At 37.3% G+C, this 22,362-nt stretch overlaps 1 protein-coding gene across 2 annotated transcripts in view; it reads left to right on the plus strand.

Annotated features, from left to right (window-relative positions):
• The window catches only part of LOC114034142 (nucleolar complex protein 3 homolog), a 42,235-nt gene that overhangs the window by 12,235 nt on the left and 7,638 nt on the right, over positions 1-22,362 (plus strand). For both annotated transcript variants that reach the window (XM_027849745.1, XM_027849746.1), the window contains exons 8-18: positions 1,803-1,896; positions 5,886-6,061; positions 7,598-7,726; positions 9,202-9,333; positions 9,895-9,975; positions 10,249-10,349; positions 17,632-17,704; positions 17,784-17,847; positions 17,931-18,002; positions 20,737-20,918; positions 21,110-21,238. In XM_027849745.1, coding sequence (XP_027705546.1) covers positions 1,803-1,896; positions 5,886-6,061; positions 7,598-7,726; positions 9,202-9,333; positions 9,895-9,975; positions 10,249-10,349; positions 17,632-17,704; positions 17,784-17,847; positions 17,931-18,002; positions 20,737-20,918; positions 21,110-21,238 — 1,233 coding nt within the window. The remainder of the gene's footprint in view (positions 1-1,802; positions 1,897-5,885; positions 6,062-7,597; positions 7,727-9,201; positions 9,334-9,894; positions 9,976-10,248; positions 10,350-17,631; positions 17,705-17,783; positions 17,848-17,930; positions 18,003-20,736; positions 20,919-21,109; positions 21,239-22,362) is intronic.

Raw genomic sequence — 22,362 nt, forward strand, 5'->3', positions numbered from 1 at the left:
GCTGAATAATGAAATCACTGAATGTGTAAGATGTAGACAGTTCAATCAGTTTTCTTGCACAATTACAGACTGAAATCTAGAACAGCTGGACCATTTCACAGTTCTGTTATCTGTAAATTGTTGTCCCTGGATTCTTCATAGCCCTTTCATTGTCTATTGTTGTCATCTTCTGTCATCTTTGCCAGTTTGTGAGAAGGAAACCTCTAAATTGTCTAAAGTTTTATTTCTTTCACTATTAGTGATTTGAAGAATGTTTTAATGTAATCATTTATAGTTAGCAATTCTTTTGAAAATTGCTTAAATCCTTTTATTGCTTATCTTTTGGGATGGATCTCTTCTACATTTTAGGTGCCATTTACTATTCATAATTTGTTTAAATATTTTTCCCTTACTGTTCTTTTTCTTTTAATTACATTGCTTTTTTGCTGGGCAAAAAGTGTATTTTAATGTAAAGTAATCAAGTATATTTCTCTTGTCCCCAACAATTCTTTCCATTTATTGAATTAAAAAAAGTTTGCCATCCCTCATAACTGATAAATTCATTTTCTTTCATCTTTTCTAGCAGGCTTTGTTTTTTTGTTTTTTGCTTTGGTCGGTCTCTGATCTAGCTGGAATTTACTGGATTATTTGGTATAAGATCTGGGTCCATATACCTTCTTGCCAATTACCAACTGCTTTTCCTAAATACAGTTTTTCCCAGTTTTTATTTACTAAAGCCCCCATTGCAGTCTTTCATTTTACTATATTAATCCAACCCATCCATGAACATTGAATGTCCTTCAACTTGTTTAGGTACTTTAGTCTGGTCTTAGATCTATAGTCCTTATACAGGGTTTCTGTGGTTAATTTCCAATGTATTTCTTTTAAGTGGGGTTTATTGTTTTTTTTTTTTATCCTTATTACTAGTACATAAAAATGAACATGATGTTTTGGGGTTAATATTGTATCCTGTGACATAATAGTTCCAGTAAGTTTTTGGTCAAAGTAGCAAGATTTCTTTTTACCATGTGTATGTTATCTAAAAAAAAAATTTAACATTTTTTGTTTCTAAAGCCAGTTTTTCAAATATATTTTTCCTTTCTTATTATAGTAGCTTACTCTTGAGAATAAGAACAAATGTCATGAATATATTCATATCCAAACTTATAGCCATTTAAGAGATTGAGGGCATCCTGGAGGTTGAAATCGAGAGGACAGTTGGTAAAAGGGAAAACTTATTATGCCCTTCATTTTGTACTGGTCCCATATTCTGGAACTTTTGGATGTTTCTGTAAAAGAATTTTAAAGTTCAATAATACAGTGTTAGATTTGGCATTATCAACATAAAGGGGTTTTAAACCAAGTATATATTAAAAAGCATTTATGATTCTTAAAATTTGTGAATAATGGAATGTTACTGTCTGTGCTGGGGGTTGCCATGTTTGCCAGCTGTTCAAATCATATGTGATGATCTCCGGATGTGTACCAGCTGTAAAAGACAGTCTTTATTTTAATGCAGTATAAAGGGAAGGCTCTGAACCAAAAGATGTGATTTTGGTTCTGGCTCTATCACTTACTAGCTGAATAAAGCTGCCATTTTTTAGGATGCTAATAATACATGCATTTCTTATTTCCATAATATCATGAAGAAAGCGCTCCACAAGTGTATAGAAGTACCATACAATGTAAAATAATGCTTCTTAATTTGTAAAAGTAATTATGTATTTTTACAAAACCCTTAATTCTGACATTTGTGTTTTAGTTGTGGTATTTGCAGACTGCAATACTTTGGCTTTGAAAAGGGAAATTTTGTCTTCTTACAGGTCCGAAAAGAAACCCAGAAACTTAGAGAATTTGAAGAAGGCCTAGTAAGCCAATACAAATTTTATTTGGAAAATCTAGAACAAATAATTAAAGGTAAAATGGTTTATCTGTTTTTTGTTGGAATTTTCTTAGTTATTTTGTTTCAGGAGGAAAGAAGAATGTCTTTAACCATAAATGTTTATAATAAATTCTTGAGAATTTCACTACAAGTTGGTGACTGGGAATGATGAAGGTTTTTGCCAAACTCCTTTTTCTTTTGTTTCTACTTCTCTGCTCTTAAGGAGAGACTTTGGGCATTGATAGGGAAGGGAACCAGACGTAACCTTCTTTGTCTATTACTTTAACCTAGCACATTGGGACTACACCGGATTCTTCTCCTGGCTGGCAAGCCTTGGTTATTTGGGAGTAGGGATCGTGAGTCTTGTTGACCTGCACTATGAAATAGCTTCTTGTGCCGTAAGGCTTCAGAGGAAAAGGGGCAGACTAGTCTTGGAGCACATGGTGCATATAAAATATTAGTTCTCATTGAGGCAATGTGGAGTGGTGGACCTGCAGTCAGGAAGACCTGAGTGCAAATGTGACCTCAGCTACTTATTAGCAGTGTGTCCCTAGGCAAGTTGCTTAACCTCTGTCTGCCTTAGTTTCCTCATCTGTAGAACAGCTCCTATGTTTTAGGGTTGTTGTGAAGATCAAATGAGGTGGTGATTATCAAGTACTTAGCACAGTACCTGGCACATAGTAAGTGCTATAGGAATGTTAGCTATTGTTGTTATTTTCCCACTTTAGATGCTCAATAGCTGTGTGACCCTGACCAAGTCACTTAATCATCTCTTTGTACCTTAGTTTCCTCATTTGTAAAATGAGAGGGTTGAATACGATGACCTCTCAGGACCCTTCTAGCTCTAAATTTATGATATCTCTGATGTCCTGAATGTCATTGACTTTTTTGCTTGCTAACTTGATTCCTCTTCCTAAGGCTCTCCTAAAATAGAGCTTGGCAGAGTAGAGCTTGAGAACTTACTTTGTGAGTACCTGGTTTTTACTGTTGGATTTTACTGCTAGGTGACAGTAGAGTGATGGCAGTTAGCTTTTACATTTTGAGCATAGTGTATTAAGGGGCTAGTTCTGCTATAAATGTTTTTCTTCAGGTCAAATATATTGCTCGAGATACTTTTTAAAAAGCTCTTTTTTTTCAGTTTAACAAATCATTTAAGTTTTGTGTTTCTTGTTTATAAATGATTGAATCATGCTAGTAATTTGCTAACAGGCCTGCCTCTGCAGAAGTCTTTATGGGTAGATGACTCACAAGGGAAGTCTCTATCTTTCGGAGCAGTGGTGTCAGACTCATGTAGAAACGGCCTTGTATTTATTCAGAAAAAACACAAATTAACATTATATTGTATTTTTATTTATTTTGTTAAACATTTCCCAATTATATTTTAATCTAGTTCAGACTGTACCCAGGAGTTTTGTGGACACTTCATTTGACACTTGTGCTTTAGAGGATTACATTCTAGCTGAGGGTACAGAATATACACGTGAAACAATTTGAAAACAAAATATGAATTAAAAAAAACAATAGAGTATAAACTGTGTTAATGGTAATGTTAGCTGAAGAGGACTCCAAGTTTAATTGAAAAAGATTTCTGTTGGAAATGAGGAATAGAAAAGACTTGGTGGAGATGGAAGACAAAATCTGATACATAGATATAGATAGACTTGGAGATGTCTTACCTAACAAGATTTGAGAGTTAGTGGACAGATAGGTTTGGCTGGGGGGAAGGGTATGTGGAGAGAATAATGAGAGATCAGGGTGAAGAGGTATTAGGGGAGTTTCTTTGAAAGCTAGTTGACAAATTTCTGTTTAACAAAGGTAGTTAAGCTTCAGCCACTGAAGGCTTGTGTCAGGAAGTAATGTGGATGTACTAATGATGAGAGAGACTTGTAAATCACCAACTACTATTTTTCTTGGTACCTAAATTATTGCAGTAGCCTAGCTAGTTCTGCTTCCAGCTCTCTTAAATGTGGTTCATCTTACACAGAGCCACCAGAAGACTGATAGATTGTAGAGAATGGGAGAGGTGCAAGGAGACAAGCAGTATGAGTTTTATATCCTTGTGTAGGAGACAGTGAAAGGTGAGTGGGATGACAGGATTGTCATCTGGAGTCACACCTGTATTAAGTGCTTATGATTCTCTTGGTGTCAGTGTGGCAGGGATTTTCTAGTGGGAGAACACAGGACTTGGCCCTGTCCTTGGCATTATCCAACACTAATTCATCATAGGATCATAGATTTAGAGCCAGGAGAGACGTTGGGGATCATCAATCTAATCCCCTCATTCTGAATTTGAGGACTCTCAGAGGGATGGTGGGACTTGTCCAAGGTCAGACAAGGTCGTAAGTGGCAGAGCTGAGATTTGAATCCTGGTGTTCTGACTGCCAATGCTCTGTGTCCACTGTACTGTTTTGCCTCATAGTGACTTGGAGAAGAGTCTGGAAGACGTGATTAAGAAATTTGCAGCCAATGGCAGAAGCCAGTAGGTTTTGGTTCGCTAGCTTGGTATACATCAGCAATGTGATGTGGTTGCTAGAAAAGCCTGAATAGGCTTATCTAAGAGGTGGGAATTGAGAGGGAGAACTCGTGGAATCCCAGGATGTGCTGACAGAGATGGGCAGCTCAGCTCAGGAGAGTGAAGAAAGAGCCTAGGAAGGCCCCTTAACTGGGGAGAAGGGCAATCTTAAGGCTTTTAGGCAGGCCTCAGGAGACATTGATAAGGAGAGCAGTGTTAGAATGAGGACAAAGCCGGATAGGAAAAGATAGAGCTTCTTCAGTGATGTTCTTGCTCAGGCTGTGACTGGGGTAAAAGTTGATTAAGGATGGGACAAGGTTCTTCCTGAGTTAAGATTCTGAGTAACCTCTGGGGAGGGTGAGACCTAAGTCTTAACTGATTTTATGTCTCATCTAGTGTTGAAGATAGTGCTCTGCAAAAAGTAGGTGCTTACTAAGGTTCTGTTGGAAGAATAAATAGGGGAGCCCCTGAAAGGGACTACTTAAGTGGATGTGAGCATTGAATTAGATTGAACTCCAGCCTCATTGGCTAACATGAGATTGCCTATGTGTAAGCCACCCTGATTTATTGAGTTCCCTGAGATTTTCTTATGCTGCTAGTTTGGTAGCTGAGCTAACTCTGAGTGTGCTGCATTGTATTTGATATAGTGGACTGCCAGAGAAGAGAAAGCCAAGAGATACTGAGAGTGAAGGGGGATGGATTTTGGGGAGGAAATTTGCATGCCTCATCCCCCATTTTCTTTTGATTCCCTCAGTAGTCAGAGACCTGAGACAAGCTGGAAGGCAGGACCTTGGGTGGAAGTGTTCTATCTGAATGTGATGTTTTAAATGGAAAAGTAACTAGGAGTACTTTATTCCCGTTGTCTTTTAAAATAATTGACATTTATGTATCAGTTTAATCTAAGGTTTCTAAGGATTTGGCGTTCTTATTTAATTTGATAGTGTAGGTAGAAGACTAAGATGCTAGTTATTTCCATTTATTAAAATTTATCTCTTAGAAAAGAGGAAATATATCTTTCTCCTGGAGAGGTGGATTGTTGTATATATTGTGCAAAGTTGTATATATTGTAGCTTTATCAGTTAGGCTTTATCCATATTTTTTTCTCTGTTATGTGGGAGTGGAATGTGAAATGTGTATGTATATTGGGAAGTGATTATAATGGAGGAAAAGGGCAGACATAAAAAATTACTAATTAAGGAAAAAACAAGTACTGTTAAGAAAAAAATAAAATTTGCCTCTTAGAATTGGAATAAAAGCTAAGGATATTCACATGAGAAATATGGTGGAACATATATAAGATTGAATGACATTTTAGAATATTTAAACGTTCCCATATGTATGCTGAAAGAAGAATTTGAAGGGGTGCTAAATAATCTAATTTGTCACATGGTGTATTTGAATAAAAGTTATGATTTAGAGCTCTTGTAATAATAGCTTTGTGGGGTAGCATTTTGACTCATCTGAGTTTTGACTAACAGGTAAATTCAGTAACCAGAGTTATCTTTTGATTAGACTGGAAGCAAAGAAAACTGAAGAAAAGTAATGTTGTCTCCTTAAAGGCATATAAAGGTCTGGCAGAGGTTGCTGTGAAGAGCTTGTGTGAGCTGTTGGTAGCACTCCCTCATTTTAACTTCCACAATAATATCATTGTGTTGATTGTCCCTCTTATGAATGACAAGTCAAAACTGGTATGTATTTCTAAATGTTCATTTTGTTAGAAAATGTTTAAAAACAAAATTATTCTACAGTTACCAAGATTAATATTATCTTATCTCTATTCCTATGAATAATAATGTTTCTTTCCAGGTTAGATTAAAAAAAAGTTGCAAAACTATCAAGAAAATTTCAAATATTATTTCTTTATAAAACTTTTTTTGCATGTGGTTTGGTTTTTCCTTTTATTTTAAATTTTTTTTATTGTGTGGTTTTTTTTTTTTGCGAAGCATTTGGGGTTAATGGGGTTAAGTGACTTGCCCCAGAGTCACATAGCTAGTGTTTTGTGTCTGAGGCTGGATTTGAACTCAGGTCCTCCTGACTCCAAGGCCGGTGCTCTGTCTACTGTACCACCTAACTGCCCCATTATTCTGATCTTAACGAACACTAAAATGAGTACTTCCAAATGTATAGTAAAACAGAGGATTATACATGAAACTGTGAACCTTTATTATATACAGTTTGAATTTTTAAAATTATAACATCTGTAAGTCCATATAATAAATTCAACATAAAGCTTTCAAATATGTCTTACTTCCCTGTGAATCTTTCTGTCCTTCTCTTCCATGAATTAAAAACAATGCTTCACTGACCCTTTTTTCATTTTATTTTGTGGGGAGTGTTAGCCTTATCTCCATCCCTTTCAATGCCTCTCCCAGTGAGGGAGGGGGAAACTTTTAAAATAAATAATCTGTGGTCAAGCTCAATAATGCTATTTTGGCCACATCCAAAAATGTGTGTTTCATTCTATTATCTGAGTCTATCATTTCTGTCAGGTGATTGACATGCTCATTAGTCCTCTGGAATTGTGATTGACTGTAGCTTTTGATCAATATTCTTAAGTTCTTCACAACAACAAAATTGTCTTTACATTGATGTTATTATTTTATGAATTGATTCCTTGATTCTTTTCACTTCACTTTATATCAGTTCATATGAGTTCTCCCCATGTTTTCTGAAAGCTTTCTCTTTTGTTGTTTCTTATATCTCAATAGTATTGCATTGCTTTCATATACCATAAATTTAGCCATTCCCCAATAGTTAACCCTTTTAGCTTGTAGTCTTTTGTTATAAAAAAAAAAAGCTACTATAGGTATTTTGGTACACACGAGTTCCTTTTTTCTTCTTTTGCTCTCTTTGAATTATAGGTTTAGTAGTAGTACTGAATCGAAGGTCACAGTTTAGTGGCACTTTGGATATAGTTCCATTGCTTTCCAGAATAGCTAGACTATATCACAGTTTTTACATTTTTAAAATTTGTGATTTAGAGCATTTTTTCCCATGGTTGTTGATAGCTTGAATTTCTTCCTTTGAAAACTGCCTGTCTATATCCATTTACTGTTTATCTTCTGGGGAATGGCACTTGTTCTTATAAATTAAAATTAGTTCTTGTCTATCTTGGATACAAGACCTTTAGCAGAGAAATTTTCTGCAAAGATTTTTTTCCAAGTTAACGGATTCTCTTCAAATTTAATTGCATGTAATTTGATCTACCGTACTTTGTGTTTCAGATTTCTGAAATGTGTTGTGAAGCAGTGCAGAAGCTCTTTAAACAAGATAAATTGGGCCATGCCTCTCTTGGTGTCGTTAAAGTGATATCTGGTTTTGTGAAGAGCCAAAATTATGTTGTTAGGTCAGAGGTAAAGATTTATTTTCTATCTTACTCTGATTCATGATCTGGATGCAAAAGCGTATTTTACCATTGCAATAGCCCTCCCACCCTTTTTTTTCCTGACAAATTGCATGCCATTGCAGTTGTACTTAAAGTTTTTGGAGGTGAGTTTTCTGGATTTGTCATTTCTTAGTTACCTCTTGGCTGCCTACGGCACTGAGAAGAAGCTAAGTGACCAGGTGGATGGGATGATGGGACTCGAATACATATCTTCCTGACACCAAGACCGGCCTTCTCTTTACTACACCGTACTGCTTTTTATAAATTTAGTGAGACAGAACTCTGAGTCTTTACTCTGGATAGAAGTTGTGAGGTTTTGGTTTTTTTTTTAAACTAGGCATGAACATAAATTTAGACCTTTTTAATAAGGGGATTCTAGTAGTGGTAAACAGTCAGGAGAAGGCATTGTAAACACAGTCATAAGAGCACTGAGTTTAGAGAGGAGCTAGGTATGAATCCAGCTCTTCCTGTGTGTCATTGCAGCCCCTGTCTGAGCTTCAGTTTTCTTATCTCTTGAATGTGAAGGGGTTGGGCCAGATGACCTTGAAGGCGCTTTCTGGCTCTAAATCCTATAATCTGATACTTCTTGGGTTTAACATTATTATCACTTATGGTTTTTTCCTGAGAACATTTAAGATAATTTATAGATAATGGATCTCTGACTTGCTGATAAGTGACATTTATATAACACTTTAAAGTTTGCAGAGTTCTTTGTATCTGTTGTTTCACTTGAAGCTCATAGTGAGTTCAAGGATAGGGTTTATGCTTTTAGATCTTCTGTTTGAGAAGTCTAATTAGATATTCCTTTAATCAGAAATATTCTTTATATATTTAGAAGTTTGTATTTTGGAATAGCTACTGAGGTTCATGACTATTTGTTCCTGGCATTATTGCCTTTTTGCTTTGTATGGTTTTCCGGAAGAGAGAGTAGAGCTTTAAACCATTGGGGTTTTTTGATTTTGGACTCCAAATTATTTTTGCAGTACTTAGACATGAAATATCAGTGTAGTTCTTATTTCTGGTGACTCATTAATAAAACAAATATTACCCTTAACTTGACAATGCTGGCCTAAGTTTTCTAAGAAGATTTTTATTGAGAACATGTAAGAATAAAAGTGAGGTGGGGGAGTGTTGATAAAGCAGTGTTTGGTGTCTTGTAAATAGTTTTTTTAAAAAAATCTAAGCCCCCCCTCAAATAACTTTTTCCAGTCTGCTACCATTCAAATCATCTAATCACTTCTCGTTCCCCCATCCCCACACCCTTTTACCTGACATTTCACAAAAAAGACTGTTGTGGGAAATAAGAAAAAGTTTCAAATTGAAGATAAAAGTGACAATGTTTTAGGGAAGAATGTTTAAAATAATTCTTGGTACGGTGTTTTTTTTTTTTTGTAGTGTCAGATTTTCTGCAACATTTTGTGTTTCTTTTTTTTTAATCATTAGTTGTTAAAATCATTCCTGTATCTAAGAATCAAAGAAATAGAAGTGAAGAAAGACACAGAAGATATTAATGCACCAAAAAAGTTCATGTCTTACAAGGAGAAGAGAAAATCTCTTTCAAGAATGCAAAGGAAGGTCTGATTTCTTTTCTTTTCTCTTTTATTGGTTGTTGTATTTGACTCGCACAACCACAGAAAAATCTAAGATTTGAAGAATCTTAATGGAGTTCTTACAGGCAGATACTTTATCAGATCAACTTGTAGGGATCATTGTTAGGCAGTCAGTTAAGGAAGCTTTTGTTAAAAACTTTCTTTGGGCCAGAAACTGTCAGGGGGCCAGAAGTGGGAAGACTGGTGAGCATGGCCCTTACTTTTAGGAGCTAACAGTTGAGCTGGGGAAATACCATGAATGTATATGGGTGTAGGTGTCTGTATATAGACAGACATATGTGTGTGTGTGTGTACATATGTGTGTATATGTACATGTATATATGATTTGTGCATATACATATGCACTTAACACTATTCTGGTCCATAATAGGTGCTTAATAAATAATTTGCTGATTGATTGTTAGATCCAACAATTGTTGTAAGCCAGTGGAGGTTCACTGACTTATTGGTCCTCTATTAAAAGAGACAACTTTTAATTAGAAATTATTTTGTTGATGTGTCATATTTTGTTTCCCTCCATTTTCAGTGGAAGAAAGCAGAGGAGAAATTAGAACGAGAACTTCGGGAAGCAGAGGCTTCGGAGAGTACTGAAAAAAAGATGAAACTGGTGAGCAGTGGGACCTTCTGTTGTGGTGTGTGATGGTAGTTAAAAAAAGTCCATTACAATGGCAGAATGTCTTTCTATGTGAAACTTCCAAGCCTGGCTTATAGCGGATAGGAAGGAGCTCTGTGTGGATTAAAGGTGTCTAGCTTCATTCCACTTTGTCAAAGACCAGATGATTATTTTAAAGAAAGGAAAAATAAGTTTTCAGTGTAGAGTTTCAGTAACTGGGAAGGAAATGAAGTTTTGCTGACTTTTTTTGGGTACTTCTTCCCATAGCACACTGAGACGCTGAACATGGTGTTTGTAACCTACTTTAGAATACTGAAGAAGGCCCAGAGGTCACCTCTTCTGCCAGCAGTCCTAGAAGGTCTTGCCAAGTAAGGTCTCTGTAGCTTGAACAGTTTTATTTGTTTATGAAGTACAAAAATTTGTATGATGTGGTGAGCCTTAGGTTCTGAAAGTCTCATTAAAAACCTAACAGATCAGCAAGCTTTTATTAGGCATTGTGGTAAGCGCTGGAGATAAAATGCAATGAATGAACTATTCCCTGCTTGCTAGAAGCTAACCTTCTAATGAGGAAAGACAGTTTGTCCATAATTGTTTGCATGTTGTCTCCCCCTTAGACTGGACAGGAGAGACTGTCCTTTTCCTTTCTCTATATCTTCAATGGTTAGCATAGTGCCTGGTAATGTAGCAGGCTCTTAGTAAGTGCTTATTGATTGACAAGTCATGAGTACATTTTTAGAGATTAAATAAAAAGGGAATAAATACTACGTAAATACAAGGTAACTCGGGAGGGAGGAGTACGCCAGCATGTGGCGATCAAGAAGGGTTTCATGTGGAAGATGGTACTTGAGCTATGTCTTGAAGGAAGAGCTGGAGCTAAAGAAGGAATACATTCTTGGCATGGGGGATGGCAGTGCAGAGGTGTGCTGGAAGATGGAGATTCAGAATGTTCTGTATGAGGACAGGAGAGGCCAGGAGCGGGAGCAATGTCCAGTAAGACTGAAAAGTAGGTTGGGTTCAGATTGTTTAGGGCAGAGGTATCGAACATGCTCCCCACAAGACCCAGATGCATTGGAACCAGATTAAAATGTAATGGGGAAATACTTAACAAAATAAATAAAAATGTAAGACATAGATATCACATTTTAAAACTAGGTCAGTGTGTGGCTGCGGGGATCCACTTACAGATTAGTGGCACCTGTTTCTGTGAGTTTGTCATGGCTAGCTTATGGCTTTAAAAGCCAGAAAGGGGTTTGTATTTTATCCTGTAGGTAATAGGGAGCTCTTGTAATTGATTGAGTTGAAAGGTGATGTGGTTAGATCCAAGCTTTGGCAGCAGTGTAGGGGTGGACCATAGTGGGAGAGGCGTGAGGCAGGCAGACCATTTAGAACAGGCATTAGTAGACTCTGTTCTTTGGTTTGTTTAGGAGCCAAAAATTGTTTTCCCATTTTAAAATAAGTTTTTATTGTATTTAAAAATGTAAAACATTATTAGCCTTGTGAGCCTTACAAAAAGCAGGCCCCAGCCCCTGATTTAGAAGGCTGTTGCAATAATCAGGGAGAAGTGATAAGGACTTGAACTAAGGCAACACCTTTATAAGTGAACAGAAGGGGTCAGTGTGAGAGAGATGGAGAGAAGCAGCAAGATTTTGCAATCCGTTGGCTTTGTGGAACAAAGGAGAGGGAGGGGTTGAGGATAATGCTGAGTTTTTGAACCTGGGAAAATAGAAGAATTTCAAGAGAAAGAGGGGAGAATTTGGGAGTGAAAGGTAAAGCAGTTCAGTTTTGGCCAGATTGAGTTTGAAATGTACAGTAGGTAATTGGTGATGTGGGAATGGAGCTTGGGAGAGAGGGGCTGTTCAGATTTATCTGTGACATTATTAGCCTACCCCCTCAATCGAAAACTTCTAACTTTTTACAGTATGCTTTCCTGGCTCCTCATTTATGCCTCTTGACTGCTTTCTTTTGTCTATGTTCTCTACTTCACTTTATTTTTTCCTCTTTATTTTTAAAATCAACTTTTGTTGAATATTTTTGTTTTTATATCACCTACATTTCTCAATATAGTCCTTCTTCCTTTCTTTCCCAGACATCATTTCCCCCATAACAAAGAATAAAAAGAGAGAAAAAGTCATTTGAGCAAAACTAATCAACATATTGAAAAGTCTGACATTTATGCAGTGTTCCACATCCATAGTTGTCTTAATTCCTCTTCTTTGGGGCCAGATTTGGTTAGTAAAATTTCACAGCATTGTTTTGAATGTTGTTCCTTCTGTTTATAATGTTACAGTCATTGTATAGATTTGGTTTTGTTTACTTAGCATCACTTTATTTTTTTAAATAAGTTTTTAATTGATTTCTTTTTTTATACCATCAGCATAATTTCCCTCTGTGTATCTCCCCTACCTCTTCACAGAGAGCCATCCTATATAACAAATACTTTTTTTAAAGACGTGAGAAAAAAAATCAGCAAAACTGATCAATACATCAAAAAAGTCTGAAAATATGTGAAATGTAGCACACTTGTGGACCTCTCATCTCTTCCAAGGGATAAAGTGTGGATGTCTTCTCAGATCTCTTCTTTTTGAGCCTTGCTTGCTCTTTGTAATTTTGAAACATTCACTTAGGTATTTTTGTGGTTTTTCTTTCCCTTTATGTTGTTTTAGTCACTTTGTATACTTAATTCTTTTTTCAATTTTTTTTTTATTTCGAAAATCATTTATTAACAATTTCTCAGAGACAGCATTTCCTAACTAACGACCTTGACATGGACGAACAAGGAAAGAGTTCAAGTTAGTAAGCACAGAAAGGCCACAACTGATTTCCTTTTCTTTCTTTTGAAATAAAGCAGTCATACAGTCATGGAAAAGGTCTTAATGTTAATCCCTGTGAGAAGTGTTTCCCAGCTATTAGTTTCATCAGAGAAGTCTTGATGTCATTGTTCCTCAGGCTGTAGATGACAGGGTTCAAGGCTGTGGGCGCCACTGTGTAGAATATAGATAACAACAGATCTGGAACTGAGTAAGATTCCTGGCGTGGTTTTAGATAAGCAATGACACCTGTTGTGATAAAAACTATGAGAACGATGAGATGGGGCAGGCAAGTGGAGAAGGCTTTTGACCGACCCTCTGTGGTTGGAATCTTCAGCACAGTTGAGAATATGTGACTGTAAGAGATAGCTATGGGAATAAAACAGAGAATCCCCAAAGTAATCCCGCTAGACAAAGTCACATCTACTCCAATATGTGTATCAGGTTAGGAGAGCCTAAGTAATGAAGTGACATCACAGAAGAACTGATAGATCTCTTTGGAGCCACAGAAAGGCAAAGTGAATGTACTGCCTGAGTACAGAGCCCCTAACAAACCTCCACTGAGCCAGGAAACAGTTGCCATCTTCACACAAGCCCCTCTGGTCATCATGACTTCATAGTGCAGGGGCTGACAGATGGCCACATAGCGGCCATAGGACATTATTGTAAGGAGAGAAAGCTCAGATTCTGCAAAGAAAATTACTAAAAAAAACTGTAATACGCACCCCATGAAAGAAACAGAATGGCTGTGGCACAGAAAGTTTGTGATAGATTTAGGGAGTGTGGCAGAAATAAAGCAAAGATCTAAAAAGGACAGGTTCTTCAGGAAGAAGTACATGGGGGAGTAGAGATGCTCATCAAGAGAGATGAGAGTGAAAATGAGCAGATTCATTATCAGAACCACCAGGTACATCAGTAAGAAGAGCATGGCATATAAGGCCTGCAGCTCCGAGGTATTGGAAAAGCCCATTAGGAGAAATTCTGTCACCATGGTGAGGTTGGTCATACTTGAGGAGTTCTCTTGATTGTCTCTTCATGTTCCACTCGAGTCTTGTATTTGAAAATCAGATTTTCTGTTCAACTCTGGTCTTTTCATCAAGAATGCTTGAAAGTCCTCTATTTCACTGAAGGACCATTTTTTCCCCTGCAGGATTATACTCAGTTTTGCTGGGTAGGTGATTCTTGGTTATAATCCTATCTCCTTTGCTCTCTGGAATATCATATTCCATGCCCTGCGGTCCCTTAATGTACAAGCAGCTAAATCTTGTGTTATTCTGATTGTGTTTCCACAGTACTTGAATTGTTTCTTTCTGGCTGCTTGTAATATTTTCTCCTTGACCTGGGAACTCTGGAGTTTGGCTACAATATTCCTAGTAGTTTTCCTTTGGGGATCTCTTTCATGAGGAGATTGGTGGATTCTTTCAATTTCTATTTTGCCCTCTGGTTCTAAAATACCAGGACAGTTTTCCTTGATAATTTCTAGAAAGATGATGTCTAGGCTCTTTTTTTTGATCATGGCTTTCAGATATTCCAATAATTTTTAAGTTCTCTCTCCTGGATCTATTTTCAGGTCAGTTGTTTTTCCAATGAGATATTTCACATTGTTTTCTAATTTTTCATTCTTTTGGATTGGTTTTACAGTGTCTTGATTTCTCATAAAGTCACTAGCTTCCAATTGCTGTATTCTGATTTTTAAGGAAGTATTTTCTTCAGTAAGCTTTTGGACTTCCTTTTCCATTTGGCCAATTTTGCTTTTTAGGGCATTCTTCTCCTCATTGGTTTTTTGGACCTCTTTTGCCATTTGGGTTAGGCTATTTTTTAAGGTGTTATTTTCTTCAGTATTTTTTTGGGTCTCCTTTAGCAAGTTGTTGACTTGTTTTTCATGATTTTCTTGCATCACTCTCAGTTTTTCCTCTACTTCTCTTACTTGCTTCTCAAAATCCCCTTTGAGCTCCTCCAAGGCCTGGGACTGATTCGTATTTTTCTTGGAGGCTTTGGAATGAGGAGCTTTGGCTTTGTTGTCTTCTTCTGGTTGTATGTTTTGATCTTCTTTGTCACCAAAGTAAGATAATATATAGTCTGACTCTTTTTGCGCTCCTTACTCATGATCCTGGCTAATTACTTGAGTTTTACCTTTGTTAAGATAAAAGCCTGCTTCCAATGTGAAGAGTGTACTGTCCCAAGCTTCGGGGGTTTGTACAGCTATTTTCAGAGGTACTTCTAGGGACCTGTAACTTTTCAGTTCTTCCATGGTGGTATGGTAAGGGGCGAGGTGTTTTCTCTCCACCACCACAACAAGCTCCACCGCACCAGTGTTCCTCCGTGCCCCAGGACTGCCCCTCAGAACTGTGACCCAGATCCAAGCACTGGTGAAGCAAGAGATTCCTGCCTCAGCACTGGCAAAGAGATCCCTGCAATCCCCTTCTGATCAGCCACTCGATTCCCCCTCAGTCTGTGGGCTGGAAGCTCAGGAAAAAAGCTGTGGCCCCGGACCGCACTCGAGACTTGAGGCTGAGACCTAGCTCCTGTCTCCCCACAGTCACAGACTTTTCCCACTGATCTTCTAAGTTGTCTTTGGCGTTCAGGGGTTGAGAAGTCTGGAAACTGCCACAGCTGCCCGCAATTCAGTCCTCTGAGGCCTGCTCCAGGTTCGCTGTGGCCTACACGCCCACGTGGAACTGCTCCTCTCTCCCAGCCCAGAGCGATATACCTTTCTGATCAACCATCCAGGCTGTCTTGGGCTGGAAGTTTGTTTCACTCTGTCTTTTTGTGGGTTCTGCTGCTTTAGAATTTGTTTAGAGCCATTTTTTTAGGTATTTGGAGGGCTTTGGGAGAGAGCTCAAGCTTGTATACTTATTCTTGACTTTATTTCACCCTGCATTATTTCATGTAGATCTTTCCATGCTTCCTCATATTTGTCACTTTTTACAGTGCATTACTTTATGTAAACCTTCCCAAATTGCTCTATATTCATTATCTTCGATGTTTTTTTCGCATAGTAATAATAATCCATTAAATTAATGTTAATGTTTAACTACTCCCCCTTTGATGGGCATCTACTTTTCTTCTACTAAAAAAAGAAATTGCTGCTATAAATATTTTGGCATATGTAGGGGCTTTGTTTTTGTTATTGACTTTCTTAGGGAATATTCCTAGCAGTAGAGCATCCTGGGACACAGAGTATAAATATTTTAGTTACTGTATTTGTATAATTCCAATTTGTTTTTTGGAATGTTTGGACCAATTCACAACTCCCATCAGCAGCACATTAGTGTGCATGTATTTATTTCTTTAGTCTCCAGAACTGACTACTCCCTTTCCAACGATATCATCTCTGCCAATATGCTAGCTGTGAGGTGAAACCTCAGTTATTTTGATTTGTATTTGTTTTATTAATGATTTGGAGCTTTCTTTCATTTGATGTTTAATGATTTACTGTTATTTTGAGCTGTTTGTTCATACCTTTGACCACTAATAGCTTTTGGTCTTATATATTTGTATTGCCTGTGTATCTTAGTTGCCAGCCACTTATCAGAGATATGTGATTCAAAGATGTTTTTTCTCTAGTCACCTGTTTCCCATCTTTCCATAGTTGCACTAATTTTATTTGCATGAATGCTTTTCAATTTTGTGTAATGAAAATTACCAGTGGTCTGCGCCAATCTGATGGTCTTTTTCTCAGTTCTCATCCTTTTTTGACCGCTCTAACATTTGATGCTGTTGACACCTCCTCTGGTACACTTTGTCTTCTCTATGTTTTTGGAGCACAGCCACGTCCTGGTTCTTCTACTTTAATGACCTTCTTGTCTGTCTCCATTGTTGACCCTTCACCCATATATATGCCTGTCTTCTTTACTTGTTGATCTCATTAGCTTCTTTGGTTTTCAATATCGTCTTTATGCAGTTGACTCCAAGATCTGTATATCTATATATTCAAGATCCTCTCCTGAGCTATTAGACATTTCATATTGGGTGTTGCATTGACATCTTAAACTCAACATATTTAAAACAACTCATTATCTTTCCCCTAAACCCTCCCCTGTACTGAAGTTCCCTATTTTTGTTGAGGACCCTATCATTCTTTCTCGTCTTCCAGGTTCATAACTTAAGCGTGGTTCTCTGCTCCTCCCCATCCCTTACTCCACATATCTAGTCAGTTGCCCAATTTCGATATTTCTATCTCCACTGTATCTCTTGCATCCATTCCCCTTTTATTGCTCATGCAACCACCCAAGATAAGCACTTGTAACCAGCTTCTAGGTCCCTTGCTAGTATATTGCTTCTCTGTTCCTTTGTGGCTCCAGCAGTTGGAACCTGAACAAGCCAACACCTCCCCCTCCCCGTCACCCCCTGCACCTTTGTTATTAACACTAAAACCATGACTCTTATGCTATGAATCAGTTCGTCATTATTAACTTATGACACTCTCCTTGGAATTGTCCCACCTAATGTTATGCTTTCATAGACTAAGTTAACAACATTAGGTGAGGAATGACTATACTATGTCAGTACAAAAGGTAGGTTGAGAACTTATTTACTTATTTGGCTTGACAACTAACAAATTTTAAAGTTTACATATTAGCATTTTTTAGAGTAGTAGCTAAGTGACCCTGGATATTTCATGATCAGTTTTTCAGACAGCTTGTTCAAATTAGAAATTACAGACAAGTTACTGATCTGCACGGGTGGATGGACTTTTTACATCAGGAGTTCCTTAAACTGATGACATTAGAAGTCTGGATCAAGAAACATGTTTTCATGATGCATTTAAGCTTTATGCCTAGCTATTTGTCATGCTTTTAGTATAATCTGTCTTTGAGTATAATCTGTTGTTTCATTCTAGGTTTGCACACCTTATAAATGTGGAGTTTTTTGATGACTTATTAGTCGTTCTGCATACTCTCATTGAGTCTGGTGTAAGTAAATTTGTTGATGAATTATTTGTTAAATGTGAAATTTTCAAGTATGTTTCCTAATCTCCATCTTTACTTACAGGAACTCAGCTACCGAGAGTGCCTTCATTGTGTTCATACTGCTTTCCACATTCTTTCTGGCCAAGGTAGGGTATCTACTAAGTAAAATGTTAGTGACCCACAGTGTAGATGGGCCCATACTTCATTTGTGGTTTTCTGTTTTAAACAGGTGATGTTCTAAATATAGATCCTATGAAGTTCTATACACATCTCTACAAAACGTTGTTTAAATTACATGCAGGTATGTTAATTCATATTTTTAATCAGATATACTTTTTATTGATATTGAACATTGATTTTGTTTGTCATAGCATTTTAGTTTTTAATAGGCTGATATGAAATGACCATAGTAAAACAGGAATATATTCTTAATTTCCCTTTTTGGTTAACTATTTTAGTCAACTAGTTGAATGAAATACAACGATGGGAACATTTTTGTCATTAGGATCTTTTATGGCTGATCAGACCAAACTTTCTTCCCTACTGTTTAGCTGTGGGTGATTAGCTCATTTCATTAAAGCAGAGTGCGCAGCCAGCAGTCTTGCTTTTGGTCAGAAGGGTCATTATAGGAGAGCACAATCATATTACTCACCCAACACTTAGCACTGTCTGTGGGAGAGTAGAATAGCTACTCAGTTGCTCTGAAGATAAAAATTCAGTGTTAGAATAAAGTGTTTAGGCCTAGGAAAATTTAGTGCATGCAAAAATACGTTGTTTTGTGATATTAATCTAATTGTGAGAAGCACAAAAGACACTAGTTTGGAATTTAGCAAAAGTTAGATAGTACATGGATGCTGTAAGATTAAATTTGAGAAATACTGCCTTAAATCAGAAGCCCGTTGTATAATTATCTTTAAGAAAGATCTAAGAAGAAAGTTCCCATATATACCAAAATATTTATAGCAGCACTTTTTGTGATTGTGAAGAATTGGAAACAAAGCAGATGCCCATCAATTAGGGAATGGTTATTACATTACATGAATGTAATGGGATATTTCTGTGCTGTAACAAACAAGAAATGAGATGAATACTGAAGCTGATTATATAGTGGAGTAATCGGAGCCAAGAAAACAATATACATAATGACTCCAACGTTGTGAATGGAAAGAACAGCCACATCTCCCCACACATAAATCAGAAGTGAATGTTGCAAATAAAGAACGGGTGTGGTGAGATAGAAGCGATCTAAGAAGATCCTCCCAACCCATTGCTTTGCAGAGGTGGAAGGGAGGTCCATGAGTGCTGAACATCGTGCATATTTTCAGATTTGTTCTGATGTATTCATCAATTATACTGATTTTTCTCTCTTTTTATTTTTGGTTAAAATACTATTTGTTATCTGAGATAACTCTTTGGGAGAAAGAAGGATACTGGAGAAGTGATGTAATATAAACAAAAGACATTAATAAAGCTTATTTAAAAAAAAATAGAGCTGTAAAATGCTATGGAAGTTGTAGTTCTTCCAACTGTTGTTTTTTCTTGGTCGTTTTTTGAAAGTTTTACTCCTTAAATAAAGACTTTTTATTCTTCAAAGGGAGTAAGTTGCAATGAGTGTGTTAGGATGTGTGTGTATCGTAGCGATATTCCATCACATTCGTGTATCACAGTTTGTTTAGCCTTTCCTCAATCAACAGACCTCTACTTTACTTCCAGTTCTTTGCTATCACAAAAAGCACTGCTATAAACATTATGGTGTATTTGGGGACTTTCTTCTTAGCAATGATCTCTGTGGGATATAAGCCTAGCAGTGGAATCACAGGATCAAAGGATATGGACATTTTGGTTACTTTGTTTGCATAATTCCAAAATACTTTCCAAAATGTTTGTACTAATTCATAGCTCTAGCAATGCATTTGTGTGTCTGTCTTTTCATAACTCCTCCGACATCGACTATTCCCATCTTTTGTCATCTTTGCTGATTTGGGGTATGGAAGGTGAGCTCAGTAATATTTTGATTTGTATTTCTCTTATTATTAGTGATTTGGAGTATTCTTTCATATTTTTGTTAATAGTTGGCAATAATTCTTATGAAAACTGGTTAATCATATGCACTGACCACTCATCTCTTTCAACCACTTACCTTCTTCCTAGATGAATTAATTTTATGTAGGAGCTGATTTCAGTTTCATGTAATCAAGTCTGTTTTGTCTTTTGTAATTGCCTCTTTTCTCTCTTTTTTAAAGAATACATCTCTTATCCATAACAGTGAAAGAAAGTCTGATCTGCTTCCCTTCTCATTTTTTTTGTGGCATATTTAGCTTTAAAGTCTATGTAAATCACTGGGATTTGTATGATGTTTCACATCTGAAATATGCTACATTTAATTTAAACTTTCACAGATATTCCATAGAGTGAAAAATGCTTCTCTAGCTGGGTGCTGGAGGTGGAGGTGGTGATGAAAGGAGGGAATTCTGAGGAAGCTGTGGAGAGCAGTGGTAGAAGAGCACTTTGGCATATCCGTGTCACGTGCCTGTGTGTAATTTGTTGTTGTTTAGTCATTTTTCAATTGTATCTAACTCTTTGTGACCCCCTTTGGGGTTTTCTTGGCAAAGACACTAGAATGGTTTGCTTTTTGCTTCTCCAGCTCATTTTACAGATGAGGAAACTTGAGGCAGACAGGATTAAGTGACATACCCAGGGTCACACAGCTAGTAAGTGTGTGAGGCTGGATTTGAACTCAGGAAGAGGAGTCTTCCTGGCTTTAGGCCCAGTGCTCTATCCACTGTACCACCTAGCTGCCCTGTTTTTGTAATAGACCTCCAATAATTTGCAAGTCTTATAATTAGTCAGAGAGACACTGCATACTCTCTTTTCTTCATTTCATGTCATTGGGGTTGAAAATATGTTTCTGTGTCACTGATAGAGGAGTGGTATCGATACACTGAGCTTTCAAACTGAGGGGAGCCCTCCGTAAGGTTTTGGGATGAAAACACACCAGTAACACATCCTGAACTATTCTTTCCTCTTTGTGCTAGGTGCTACCAATGAGGATGTTGAAATTGTCCTTCAGTGCCTTGATGTTATGCTAACTAAACGCAGAAAGCAGGTTTCTCAGCAGCGAGCCCTTGCTTTCATAAAACGCCTTTGTACCTTGGCCCTTCACGTCCTACCAAATTCAAGTATTGGCATTCTTGCCACTAACAGAGTTTTGATGCATGTAAGTCTTGGTAATGAATGCGCTTGAAGAAAGCCCTTGGTTATTTTGGGTGAGTGGGTGGGGCAGCAGCCCTTTGGTTTCATGCTCTATTATCTTGAAGATAAGTCAGAGGAATCTTTAAGGATGAGCAAACATTGAATACTGTTTTGTTTTCTTGTGGTACAAACCTTTTCTTTGTGGCTCTGTTTTAGACCTTTCCAAAGACAGATCTACTGCTTGACAATGAATCTCAGGGAAGTGGAATTTTCCTTCCTGAACTAGATGAGCCAGAGTACTGCAACGCTCAGAACACTGCACTTTGGGAACTGCATGCACTTCGGGTGAGGTTTTATATCTCCTTCAGGGGACAGTGTTTTTCAGTCTTACGGTCTCCAAATAACTTTCTGCTATGGTAGTTAATACGTTGATCTCCTAGAGACTAGCTTTCTTGCCAATTGCTGTCCATTTTCTCATAATGCTACATTTGGTTTTGATCCTTGGCTGTTCCTCAGGATATTGGGGAAAAAACAGGAGGAATGGTAGAGACCCTCTAGTCAAAGCCTCCTCCTTTTTATTGATGAGGAACTCTGGTCCACGGTCACTGAGATAGTAAGAGGCAGATTCAGGATTGGAACCTAAGTTCTCCTACACCAAGTTCAGCAGTTTTCCCATGATGCCATACTTTTATCAATAACTTTTATAACACTTACTGATAAGTTGAATGTGATACAGGAAGACCTGGCTTGGAATGTAAACTGGGAGAATTAATTCCTGAAATACTAAGGGAATCTAATGATAAGATATTTTTATCTATAAAGTGTTCTTACAGTCACTGAAGTTTTGAGGGTAGTGTTACAGTAAATCTTCAAGGCCTGAAAAACCTGCACACAATGAAACACTTTTGGCTTCACAGAGGACTGAAAATTGTCAAGTTTGTATTGACCTTACTCTGAAAGAAAGTCACTGACCTAGCAATACCACTCACTATTAGATCTGTTTCCCAAGGTGATCAGGGAAAATAGGAAAAGAACCTATTTGTTTTAAAATATTCATAGCAGCCATCTTTGTGGGGGCAAAGAATTGGAAATTGAGGGGATGCCCATCAATTGGGGAATGGCTGAAGAAGTTGTGGTATATGATTGTGATGGAATACTATTGTGCTATAAGAAATGATGAGAAGTTGATTTTAGGAAAAATGTGGAAAGACTTGCATGAAATAATGAAGAGTGAAATGAGCAGAACCAAGAGAATGTTGTATAAAATGACAGCAATATTGTTCAAAGAATAACTGAATGGCTAAGCCGTTCTGAGTACTATAAGTATTCAAATCAACCTCAAAGGACCTATGAAGGCTATCCACCTCCAGAGAAAGAATTGGTAAATAGAAGTATGCATAGTATGGTTTTTACCTAATATCTATCCATCCATCCATCCATCCATCCATCCATCCATCCATCCATCCATC

This window comes from Vombatus ursinus, unplaced genomic scaffold, assembly GCF_900497805.2.
Source record: "Vombatus ursinus unplaced genomic scaffold, bare-nosed wombat genome assembly UNPS02008216.1, whole genome shotgun sequence".
Taxonomy (NCBI): Eukaryota; Metazoa; Chordata; class Mammalia; order Diprotodontia; family Vombatidae; genus Vombatus; species Vombatus ursinus.